Below are 12,169 nucleotides of genomic sequence, written 5' to 3' on the forward strand. Positions count from 1 at the left end.
AAATTGATTGCCTGTTAAGCCTTTCATCTGTTAGAATACAGTGATAGTTTCACTTCTTTCATGTGTAAATGATAAAACCTTTATTTTTAAAAGTTGCATTCTCGGGTTAGCTGTCAATGATGATAGCTAGACAATATGTTAGCCCCCTTTGTTCTGTCTATGCCATGATGTTTAGATTGATTTCTAATCTAAAAAGTGAGATAATGGAGTTTTACATAAATTCATGCAGTTTTTGAGCTACATGAACGCATGCAGTTTTTGAGCAAAGTACAATGTAACCCTGCAAGTACAAATTCACCCCACAAAATATGTGCGCGCATGTGGGTCTTTGTCTGTCTGCCTGTCTGAATTGGGGGTTGTGAGTATGATTGGATAGGGTAACTAGACAAAGTCTTTTCCCTGGGGTCGGGGAGTCCAGAACTTCGAGGGCGTAGTTTTAGACGTAAAAGAGACCTAAGAGGTATGTATATGGACTGAGCTGCCAGAGGAAGTGGTGGAGGTTAGTACAATTGCAACATTTAAAAGGCATCTGGATGGGTATATGAATAGGAAGGGTTTAGAGGGATATGGGCCGGATGCTGGCAGGTGGGACTAGATTGGGTTGGAATATCTGGTCGGCATGGATGGGTTGGACCAAAGGGTCTGTTTCCATGCTGTACATCTTTATGATTCTGTGACTCTATAACTTGTTCGCAGATGTTCTTACACATCTCTAGAGCAAGTGGGATTTGGTCCTGGGCCCCTCAGTCCAGGAGTAAGGATGCTACCACTGCACCACAAGAGGGTCCCTCTGATTCTTCCTTAACAAACTCTCATCATTAAATCCCAGTGACTCTCCATTTTTGTCTATTTTTCTAATCAACTTATTTAGACACACCTTTGGAGCAAGTGGGCCTTGAGCATGGGCTGGTGACTGTCCTTAACCGACTCGAATCATTGAATCCACTGACTATCTGAAAGTCATTGGTTAATCACGAAGTCAATTTGCCTTGTTCTGTGAGATTCACACCTGATGTATTTGATCAAGGTGTTGTTTCCTAAGCAATAAACCATGGGCAGGGTTTGAAAGTGATGGGTTAGCAGTTGAATTGTCCTGTTTTTTGATTGATGGTATTGCAGTTCATGACTGTCCTGGTAATACCCAAATTTGCATGTCTGTAACTCACAACCAGTAGGTCCCACATTTCGATATATTGAATTTAAAATTAGTAAAATGAAGTGTAAATGATTTCTGATTTTGTGAATCTTGAGCATATATTCTTTCAAAGTGCAGTTTCTTCTGTCTGGCTTGTCCATAAACTCTAGTTGAGCTGTCCTGAATACAATCCCAAGCAAATTTGCTGAAATTTATTCAGTGGAAACTGTTTTCTTTTCAGGGCTGAGCATCTATATGCTTTCTTTGTGCAATGGTCTCCAGAATTATATGGTGATGAAGCTGGAGAGTTAGTGAAGGAGCAAGGATTCATGGTCGTCACAAAGAATGAGAAGTCAGAAATGAATGAGAATTCCAACAACGTTCCATTGATGGCAGACTGGGAGGTAAGTGTGTTCTGGTATTGATTTGTATTTTGCAACAAAATCTTTATCAAGTCATTTGTAAGTTGTGCATGTATAAATTTTAAAAGAATAAAAGATTGAAATTCATAAAATCATAGAATTTTACACATTGTGTCTGCAGCAGCTCCCAAAAGAGCTATCTGACTTGTTCCATTCTCCACCCCTAACTTTGTAACCGTCTAACTCCACTTTCGAGCTTATATCTAACTCTCTTCTGAAACCTGCCTCCACTACTCACCCAGGTAGTGCATTCCAAATCCTAACAACTAAGTAAAGAAGTTTCTCCTCATCTCACTCTAATTCTCTTGCTAACGATCTTAAAATTGTGACCCTTGGTTACTGACACACCAACTAGTGGAAACAGAACATCCCATTTTACCCTGTCAAAATTGTTTGTAATTTTGAGCACCTCAGTAAGGTCACCTCTAAACTTTCTCTGATTTAAGGAAAATAAGCACGATTTCTCTAATCTTGTATTTAAAATCCATCGTTTCTGGTGTCATTCTAGTGAATTTCCTTTGCAGTCTCTCCAGGGCTTGTACCTTATTCAAGGAATGAGGTTATAGAACTGGACACAATGATTTGTAGAGATGTAGCATCATTTCCATGTTTTTTTTTATTCTCTGTGCCTCTATTTGTAAACCCAAGAATTCTATAAACCTTAACATATTGAGCATTTGTGCAAAATGGATGTTGTTGGATGGTTAATTGTATTGAATGCAGTAAATATTAGGCACTATAGATGCTGCAAGGCCAGTGAAACAAGACCTACCAGTTTTGCCTCAACCTAGGATGAATATCTACCTCTCATCCATGGGATGATTGTAATCTTACAGAACTGAAAGTAACATGCAATGCATGAGAGTTTTTTTTCGAAAGTATACATTATTCATGTTATTTTTAAATAAAATTGAGATGGAATTTAAAATGTTCTCAAATAATTTATAACAATAGACTACTTGTCCCCAAACAGTATGTTCAATTAAATGTGATTGTAATAGATGCAATTCTTAACCAGGTACAGTTAATTTGGGTGGCATGGTGGCTCAATGGTTAGCACAGCTGTCCCACAGTGCTAGGGACCTAGGTTTGCTTCCAGCATCAGACAACTCAATGGAGTTTGCATATTCTCTTCATGTCTGCATGGGTTGCCTCCCATATGTAGCAGTTAGACATTGACTATTCTAAATTACCCATGGTATCCAGGGATGTATAGTTTGGTAGATTAGCCAATGGAAGTGCAATGTTAGGGAGATAGGATAGATTGGGGGGGAGGGGCGAGGTGGGTGAAGAGTGGGTTCTGGGTGAGATGGTCCTCAAAGGATCAGTTGAGTCTTGATGGGCCAACTGGACTACTTTCGCAGTATAGGCATTTTATGATTCTAAATACATTCCATGTAAGGATTGTAACCTGACTGGACCCAAGATTTTTATTGTTACTTGACATTCATAACTAGAAAACTGACTTAAGGTACATACTTCAAGGTTGGAGGACTATTATTACTTCTCGTTTTCTTGCTTTGTGGGCGGCACGGTGGCACAGTGGTTAGCACTGCTGTCTCACAGCGCCTGAGACCCAGGTTCAATTCCCGACTCAGGCGACTGACTGTGTGGAGTTTGCACGTTCTCCCCGTGTCTGCATGGGTTTCCTTCGGGTGCTCCGGTTTCCTCCCACAGTCCAAAGATGTGTGGGTCAGGTGAATTGGCCATGCTAAATTGCCCATAGTGTTAGGTAAGGGGTAAATGTAGGGGTATGGGTGGGTTGCGCTTCGGTGGGTCAGTGTGGACTTGTTGGGCCGAAGGGCCTGTTTCCACACTGTAAGTAATCTAATTTTACATGTGGTAATGTCTCAAATGCCTTGCTTTTAAAATTTTACTTTTACACTTTCACTATTTGTTGACTGTTTGCAGAATTTTATCCCAAGAGCAGGAATGGTTGTGGGAGGAAATGGGCTCCTGACGTCCAATTGCAACAGTCATTTAAGCATAGGGGCTCATGTTTCCCAGGGAAAGGAAATTCAAGAGCCTGGAGCGAAATGAGCATGTCCCAGCCAGCAAGCAAGTGTTTTTCCAGTACTCCGATGACCAGATTATTAGAAGTCTAAGCTGGGCCACATTGAGAAACCTTGGAAAGCTGGTGCATGCATCCCCCACACACACTACTCAAATACATGTCTAAGACATATATCCACACTATACACAAACACTCAGACACACACCCCACACACTTCATGCACGCACAATATTCACATACCGTACGCCAAGCATCTTCAGCCAGACAGTGGTGAATCTATGGAAATCATTGCCACAGAAGGTTGCGGAGGCCAGATCATTGAGTATATTTAAGACTGCGATAAAGAAGTTCTTTAGAATCAAGGGGTTTGGGAGAATGGGATTGAGAAACTTGATCAGCCATGATTGAATGCTGGTGCAGAATTGTTGGGCTGAATGGCCAAATTTCTGCTCCAGTGTCTTATGGTCTTACATACATACACACACCCATCCACCCCATACATGCTCCCCCTGCACATGTGTGTGTACGTGCACGCGCACGCACACAAGATGCACAACCCTACCAGTCATGTGCATCTCCCCAAGCATGCAAATAACCACTACAGACACATGCACCATAGACATAGCACATGTCATAAATATAATCAGGAACCTGTACATAGAATAGAGATACACACAATACGTGCACCAACATCACATGCATGCACAAACACCACACACACCATACACATATTCATGTGCACGTCCCTCCATGCACACCATAGATGTACACCTGCATATAGACACACATTTCAAGGATACTTCCTAGAGATGCACCCTACCCAAATGCACACCCCTAGCATGCACCCTATGTGCATTACATATGCTTAAAGGGACTCATCACATTGATACACTCATACACATACACATGCACCATACACATACATACACACCATACATACACATGCACCACCCCACCACATTTGAGAGCACCACATTCAAACTCTCCCCACACACTCCATACATTTGTGCATGCCCCTAACCTGCATCCCACTTGCACCATGTATACAAACCATACATGTCATGCACATCCTGCACCCAACCCATACACACAGACTCCCCACATACACAGTAGACATACACCACACCATTTCCCACATGCACACACTTTTCTCATGTACATCCCTCCTGCACCCTATGCAAACTCGCACCCATACACACCTTCCAGGCATGTAAAAAAGAAAACCCATATGTCCACCATACCATATACGTGCACACACGCAATCCCCCATGCTCATGGACATCCCCTGGAACACAATAGACATGGAGATGCAGGTACCATACACATGAAACGCACACACACACACACACACACACACAAATGCGCAAACTCCACACAAATGCACCGTGCACACACCCTCTACACCCATGCATCTCAACTAAGCATTTGCACACCCCTCCAGACACATGCAGCTCACCTGCACACGCGCACACTGAATGCACAACCCCATCTCCACGCATGGACTCCACACGTATGTGCACACACCATACATACCACGCATACTGAGATAGACGGACCCACCAACTTGCCACTCTTTCCCCCCCCCCCCCCCGCCCATTCCATCTGCACACACCATACATGTATCAGACCATACATAAACTACCCAATCCCATCCACACCCATGCCCGCACATACGTATGCACATAAGGCCCCTGACGAAATGCACCCCATTCCCCCATCATACAAATACATGCAGGAACCATAAATACATATATATGCACCACACAAGAGAGCACAACTTACACACACAACACACCATAAACATGCAACACACACACTCACGACGAGTCATAGAGATGTACAGCATGGAAACAGACCCTTCAGTACAACCTGTCCATGCCGACCAGATATCCCAACCCAATCTAGTCCCACCTGCCAGCACACAGTCCATATCCCGCCAAAGCCTTCCTATTTATATACCCATCCAAATGCCTCTTAAGTGTTGCAATTGTACCAGCCTCCACCACATCCTCTGGCAGCTCATTCCATACATGTACCACCCTCTGCATGAAGAAGATGCCCCTTAGGTCTCTTTTATATCTTTCCCCTCTCACCCTAAACCTATGTCCTCTAGTTCTGGACTCCCTGACCCAAGGGAAAATACTTTGTCTATTTATCCTACCCATGTCCCTCATAATTTTGTAAACCTCTATAAGGTCACCCCTCAGCCTCCAACGCTCCAGGGAAAACAGCCCCAGCCTGTTCAGCCTCTCCCTGTAGCTCAAATCCTCCAACCCTGGCAACATCCTTGTAAATCTTTTCTGAACTCTTTCAAGTTTCACAACATCTTTCCAATAGGAAGGAGACCAGAATTGCATGCAATATTCCAACAGTGGCCTAACCAATGTCCCGCAATATGACCTTCCAAATCCTGTACTCAATACTCTGACCAATAAAGGAAAGCATACCAAACGCCGCCTTCACTATCCTATCTACCTGCGACTTCACTTTCAAGGAGCTATGAACCTGCACTCCAAGGTCTCTTAGTTCAGCAACACCCCCTAGGACCTTACCATTAAGTGTATAAGTCCTGCGAAGATTTGTTTTCCCAAAATGCAGCACCTCGTATTTTTTTTAATTAAACTCCATCTGCCACTTCTCAACCCATTGGCCCATCTGGTCCTGATCCTGTTGTAATCTGAGGTAACCCTCTTTGCTGTCCACTACACCTCCAATTTTGGTGTCATCTGCAAACTTACTAACTGTACCTCTTATGCCCGCATCCAAAATCATTTATGTAAATGACAAAAAGCAGAGGACCCAGCACCGATCCTTGTGACACTCCACTGGTCACAGGCCTCCAGTCTGAAAAACAACCCTGCACCATCACCCTCCAACTTCTCCCTTTGAACCAGTTCTGTATCCAAATGACTAGTTCTCCCTTTATTCCATGAGATCTAACCTTGCTAATCAGTCTCCCATGGGGAACCTTGTTGAACGCCTTACTGAAGTACATATAGATCACATCTACTGCTCTGCCCTCATCAATCTTCTCTGTTACCTCAAAAAACTCAATCAAGTTTGTGAGACATGATTTCCCATCTGCAAAGCCTTGTTGACTATCCCTAATCAGTCCTTGCCTTTCCAAATACATGTATATCCTGTCCCTCAGGATTCCCTCCAACAACTTGCCCACCACTGAAGTCAGGCTCACTGGTCTGTAGTTCCCTGGCTTGTCTTTACCGTCCTTCTTAAACAGTGGCACCACGTTTGCCAACCTCCAGTCTTCCGGCACCTCACCTGTGACTATCGATGATACAAATATCTCAGCAAGAGGCCCAGCATTCACTTCTCTAGCTTCCCACAGAGTTCTCAGGTACACCTGATCAGGTCCTGGAGATTTATCCACCTTTAACCATTTCAAGACATCCAGCACTTCCTCCTCTGTAATCTGGACATTTTGCAAATGTCACCATCTATTTCCCTACAGTCTACATCTTCCATGTCCCTTTCCACAGTAAATATTGATGCAAAATATTCATTTAGTATCTCCCCCACTTTCTGTGGCTCCACACAAAGGCCACCTTGATGATCTTTGAGGGGCCCTATTCTCTCTCTAGTTACCCTTTTGTCCTTAATATATTTATAAAAACCTTTTGGATTATCCTTAATTATATTTGCCAAAGCTATCTCATGTCCCCGTTTTGCCCTCCTGATTTCCTTCTTAAGTATAATCACACATGTACACTGCATGCAAAACATACACAGGTGTGTACAACCTCATCCCCATGTGCATACAACCTCAGACAAACCCACCCGACACACCTTGCATTCCATCTGCATGTACACACAACTGCTTCACCCTATCTGCACCCAAGGACACGCACATGTTTCCACACGTAGACCCCCCACAAGCGAGTGAACCCCAGTGCCCCCAACCCCCCACACACACCCACCAAACATAAGCATGCCCACACAGTTGCACACACCTCAAAAAACCCATGCAGGCAGCCCTTACGACAGATAACAGGTATGCACGCGGCCTGCAAACAGGCACGCGTGCAATCCGCATAGCACAGATGCATGCACCCTGTGCAAACACACAGCACCTAACCCCACACAAGCTCCCACCCTGCACGCACCCTGCACTTGCGCACAACCTGCGCAACATGACGCACAGTCCGTGCAACACACTCCCCGCACATAGCACCATCTCTTCTCCCACACTTACCCTGTCAACACCTGGGTGTACGCAATACTCCCGTCACCATAGATGGACCATAGACATGTATACACACATACACAGATGCACGTTCCTGCACAGCCCAGATCTCCCAAACAGACAAACACAATCTGCTTTCTCACAGCTCCCCCACTGCCTGTACACCACCTAGAACACTCTGCCTGCATCCGCCCCATCCTCAACGCATGCATTTCTGCTTCTTCCATGCATCCCTGACCTGCAGCCTCCTCTCCCACAACCCAGCTCCTTCATAATCTGTCTCACCATGCACAGATACTCACCACACAAATACGCTGGAAAGACCCCCCCCCGCCGCGCACGCACGAACACACACACACACACACGCACGCACGCACGCACGCACGCACGAACGAACACACGCATGCACGAACACAGAAACATCCTCCCCTCAAAATTGAAACATTTACCACTGACTCCCACTCATTCAAATAAAATCTAGTCCTCAAATTTGGCATATTTTCTGTGCTTGTGTTTGCCAGTTTGTCCGCTAAAATGTCTTCCAGATTGTTGTGTGAGACAAAGAAGGAAATAGCAAGGGTGTTTGCAAAATTTTCAATTCTTCACTGACCATAGGACAAGCCACACATGATGAACAGTAGGTCCCTGGGAAGCACCAACAATAAGAGGGACCTTGGTGTCTCTTAAGTTAAGGCATAATGCATACTTATCTTTATTAGTCAAGGCATAGCGATAAAGGCAAGGTGCTTATACGGAACTCAAACATTCGTTAGGCCACAACTAGTGTACCGTGTGTAGTCCTGGAACCCATATAGGAGGGTTATGCTAGCACTGGAGAGAGCAACAAGGAGTTTTTTCAGGATGTTGCTTGGGCTGGGACTTTCAGTTCCGAAGAGAGTTCGGACAAACTGGGGTTGTTTCCCTTCAGAGAAGAGGACATTGAGAGGTAACATGTTTGAGATGTTTGAAATTATGAGGGATGTAAGTCAGGGAGACAGAAAACAAGTTTTCCCCTTAATGGAGGCATCAGTGACTGAGGGGCGTAGATTTAGGGTGAAGGGCAGAACATTAAGAGGAAATGTGAGGAAAATCTAGAGGGTGGTGGGAATCTGGAGCTCAGTGCCTATAAGAGCATTAAAGGCAGAAACCTCATAACATTTAAGATGTATTTCAATGTGCACTTTCAATGTCCAAAGCTTACAGCCAAGTTCTGGAGAATGGAATTAAAATAATTAGATGTTTGTTTTTGACTGCTGCAGATGCACTAGGCTGAAGGCCTTTTTCTGTTTTGTAGATCTCTATCACTCTGACTCATTCCCTGCTTTTCAAGTAGGAGCAGCAGCTGCTTTTTATCCACTCTCTCCATGTTCCTCATAATCTTTACACACTTCAATCAAAACCTTCTCAGCCTTCTCTGTTCTAAATAAAACCATCTGAGCTCATCTAGCCGCATTGATAGTGAAATTACTCCATCCCAGTGACTAGAACTGCGCACACTACTCCAATTTTGGCCTAACATTTTTTCACCGCTCCAGCTTTTCTCCTCTTCTAATATTTGCCACAACTATTAATCCTATATGTATTCTTAACTACCCATATGATGAGCATTGGTAACCCGTTATATATAATCAAGAAATATGATTAAATGTGTTTTCTGTGCGTTGTGCAAAATTTAATTTTCTTTGTTTTTACTTTGCTACTTGCAGCAATGGATAAATTAATGAAGGGCGATGTGGTTGGCTCAGAAATTAGCACTGCTGCCTCACAGTGCGAGGGACCTGGGTTTCTGTGTGTAGTTTGCCCATTCTCCCTGTATCTGTGTGTTTTTCTCCCACAATCCAAAGATCTGCAGGTTAGATGAATTTGCCATAGTAAATTGCCCATTGTGTTCAGGAATGTGTCAATTAGGTGCATTAGTCAGGGGTAAATGTGGAGTAATAGGGTAGAGGAATAGGTTTGGGTGGGATACTGTTCGAAGGGTCAGTGTGGACTTGTTGGGCTGAAGGGCCTGGTTCTACAGTTTAGGAATTCTATGAAGGTTGACGAGGGCAGCATGGTAAATCTTGTCTATGTGGATTTCAGTAGGGCCTTTGATAAGGTTGAACATGATAGGCCACTCTGGAAGGTTAGATCACATGGAATTCAGGGTCAGCTGGCAAACTGGATACAAAATTGGCTCGATGGTGTGAGAAACTAAGCTCACACACTTCAATAATTTCAGTCCGAGACAAAATCTGAATCAGTAGTGTCCTTTATTTTACTCTTGCAAGAGGGTGTGAAGTCCACTGTTTGTCTGTGTACAAGGCAAGGGACTCACACACCGAATTCAACGAATACTCGATATTTATATAATTTGGTTCCTATCTTTTTTTTATTTCACTGCTCCTCCCCTGTTTACATCCTCCACTTCCCTAAGACTAGTACCCATTACTCCTGTTTATCCCTTGCCTTATCCAGCCTTGTCTGTGACAAAATGCTTATTTCTGGCCTCAGAAGGCCGTTTGACCTCATCCTGCTGTGGGTCATTGTTAGGCATATCCTTTCCTTACCATTATCTACTCCCTCCATCTGTTCCTTCCTTCACAGCATCTTATCGTTAAGACCCTTTTAATTGGGGTTTGTTCCTGTGTTTCTGTAAAAGTGGGAAACAGGTGTTTTATACCTACTGTTTGTACAGGCGTATCTAGCTTAACTGCCTCTCCTCACAGCATCTTATCTAGTCGCCTATATTTCTACCATTGTTTTGCAGTCCCGTTTCTTTCTTGCGTACATTTTTAGCTCATACAAAAAAAAAAATTATGCATTTCCTCCACATAGTTTCCATTCTTGTTGACTCAGTTCTTGGCTGAAACAATTACACACTGGTGTGAGTTCATTTACTTTGTATAAGCAATTATAATTGCGGAAGTAACACTAATTTACCTATATCCCACAATTTCCCCTTTTTCTTTAATTACTATTTGTTATCTTCTGCATTTTTCTTTTTAAGCATTGCCCCCGAAATTCACAAGCATCGTACCAGAGATTTCATCCATCTTGGTCTCATTCATCCCCTCATTATTTAGTCGATAAAGTTCCTCTGCCTGATTCCCTTTTAGGGACATCTGTTTCATTAAGGCTGTCTCAATCAGACTTTGGGTGAGCCCTCGTATACAGGGTAAGATACAACACCCAATGGCCACCAATACCCTGACTACTACTATCAGGGAAGTAAGGATGGAAACTACCACCCCCTTCCATCTTCCAAACCAGGATTCAAGCCATTCCTTGACAGATGTGTCTACTCCTGAATTCTCAGCCAGTTCCTCTGCTAAGGTAGTCAATCCCCTTAAGGCCCGAGTAATTGAACCATCAGGTGCAGTGTTATTAGGAATCAGCTTCCTCCTAACATCACACACACACCCTTTTTCTGCTAAAATCATATCAAGGGCCATTCTGTTCTCCCATGCCATCCTACTTGTCACATCAAGCTGTTCTGATATTCCTTTAACCGCATCTCTTGTATAATTTATAAATCGCTGTTGATTATAGAAAATGTAATTTATCCAGTATACATTTTTATTAATTGTTACCCACCAAAAGAGTGCTGACTCAAAGCCTGCTGCAATCTGGTTATGAGCCTTGAATTCATCAGGTATCCCCCTAGGGACTCCTACCGAATCGAGAGAAATCCTGTCATCGAAAGAAGTGTCTAACAGTGATCTCTTAACCTTTCCCTTTTTTCCTACTATCTTTTCCTTCTCAAATGCCAGGGTAAATGGAATTGCCAATTGTACAATTGCACATATCCCTCTCCAATCCGGAGGTAGGGTGGGTCTCAATATTTTGCCTCCACAGTAGCACCACAGATCCGCTCGGGGAACCTTTAGTGCTGAGTAGTTCCCTCCCTTCTCTGTTTCAGTAACATTTTTAATCTCTACATAATTTCAGCTCCCCCAAATCTCTAGACCGACTTGTACCTCGTCTACGCACACACGACATGTGATTTCCAACTGCGGCAGAAAATGTGGGGGGAACTTTTGCATCTTTTTTCTCCAAGGGAGGGAACATCAGCGATAGGGAGGTACAATTCCTATCATTCCATGCAGTCTCATCCTGATACAAGGCTATCATATATTTCATGCCCTTCCTGTCTCGCTTCCACCCGAGCGGAAAGGGAACCACCTGGGCCACTGTCCTCCCTGAGCCACCTGCATAGCAATTGCTTTTGTTCAGACTTTTTACAGTATACTTTACCCATTCAACCCAGGCATTTGCATCCCTGTACCCAGTTTCTATTTCGATAGTCTGTTTCAAGTCCTTTACCTCTATAATTTTTACAACTTTAGGATCAGCGCGAGAGGTGAAAAGTTGTATCTCATTATCCAGTAGTTCTGCCCATTTTCCCTGTCCTACGC

General features: G+C 43.7%; 1 protein-coding gene across 12 annotated transcripts in view; it reads left to right on the top strand.

The window, feature by feature from the left end:
• oxr1a (oxidation resistance 1a) overlaps positions 1 to 12,169 on the top strand; it is a 524,990-nt gene that overhangs the window by 415,501 nt on the left and 97,320 nt on the right. For all 12 annotated transcript variants that reach the window (XM_060823372.1, XM_060823364.1, XM_060823366.1 and 9 more), the window contains one exon: positions 1,377 to 1,539. In XM_060823372.1, coding sequence (XP_060679355.1) covers positions 1,377 to 1,539 — 163 coding nt within the window. The remainder of the gene's footprint in view (positions 1 to 1,376; positions 1,540 to 12,169) is intronic.

The sequence above is a fragment of the Hemiscyllium ocellatum genome, chromosome 4 (assembly GCF_020745735.1).
Source record: "Hemiscyllium ocellatum isolate sHemOce1 chromosome 4, sHemOce1.pat.X.cur, whole genome shotgun sequence".
NCBI lineage: Eukaryota > Metazoa > Chordata > Chondrichthyes > Orectolobiformes > Hemiscylliidae > Hemiscyllium > Hemiscyllium ocellatum.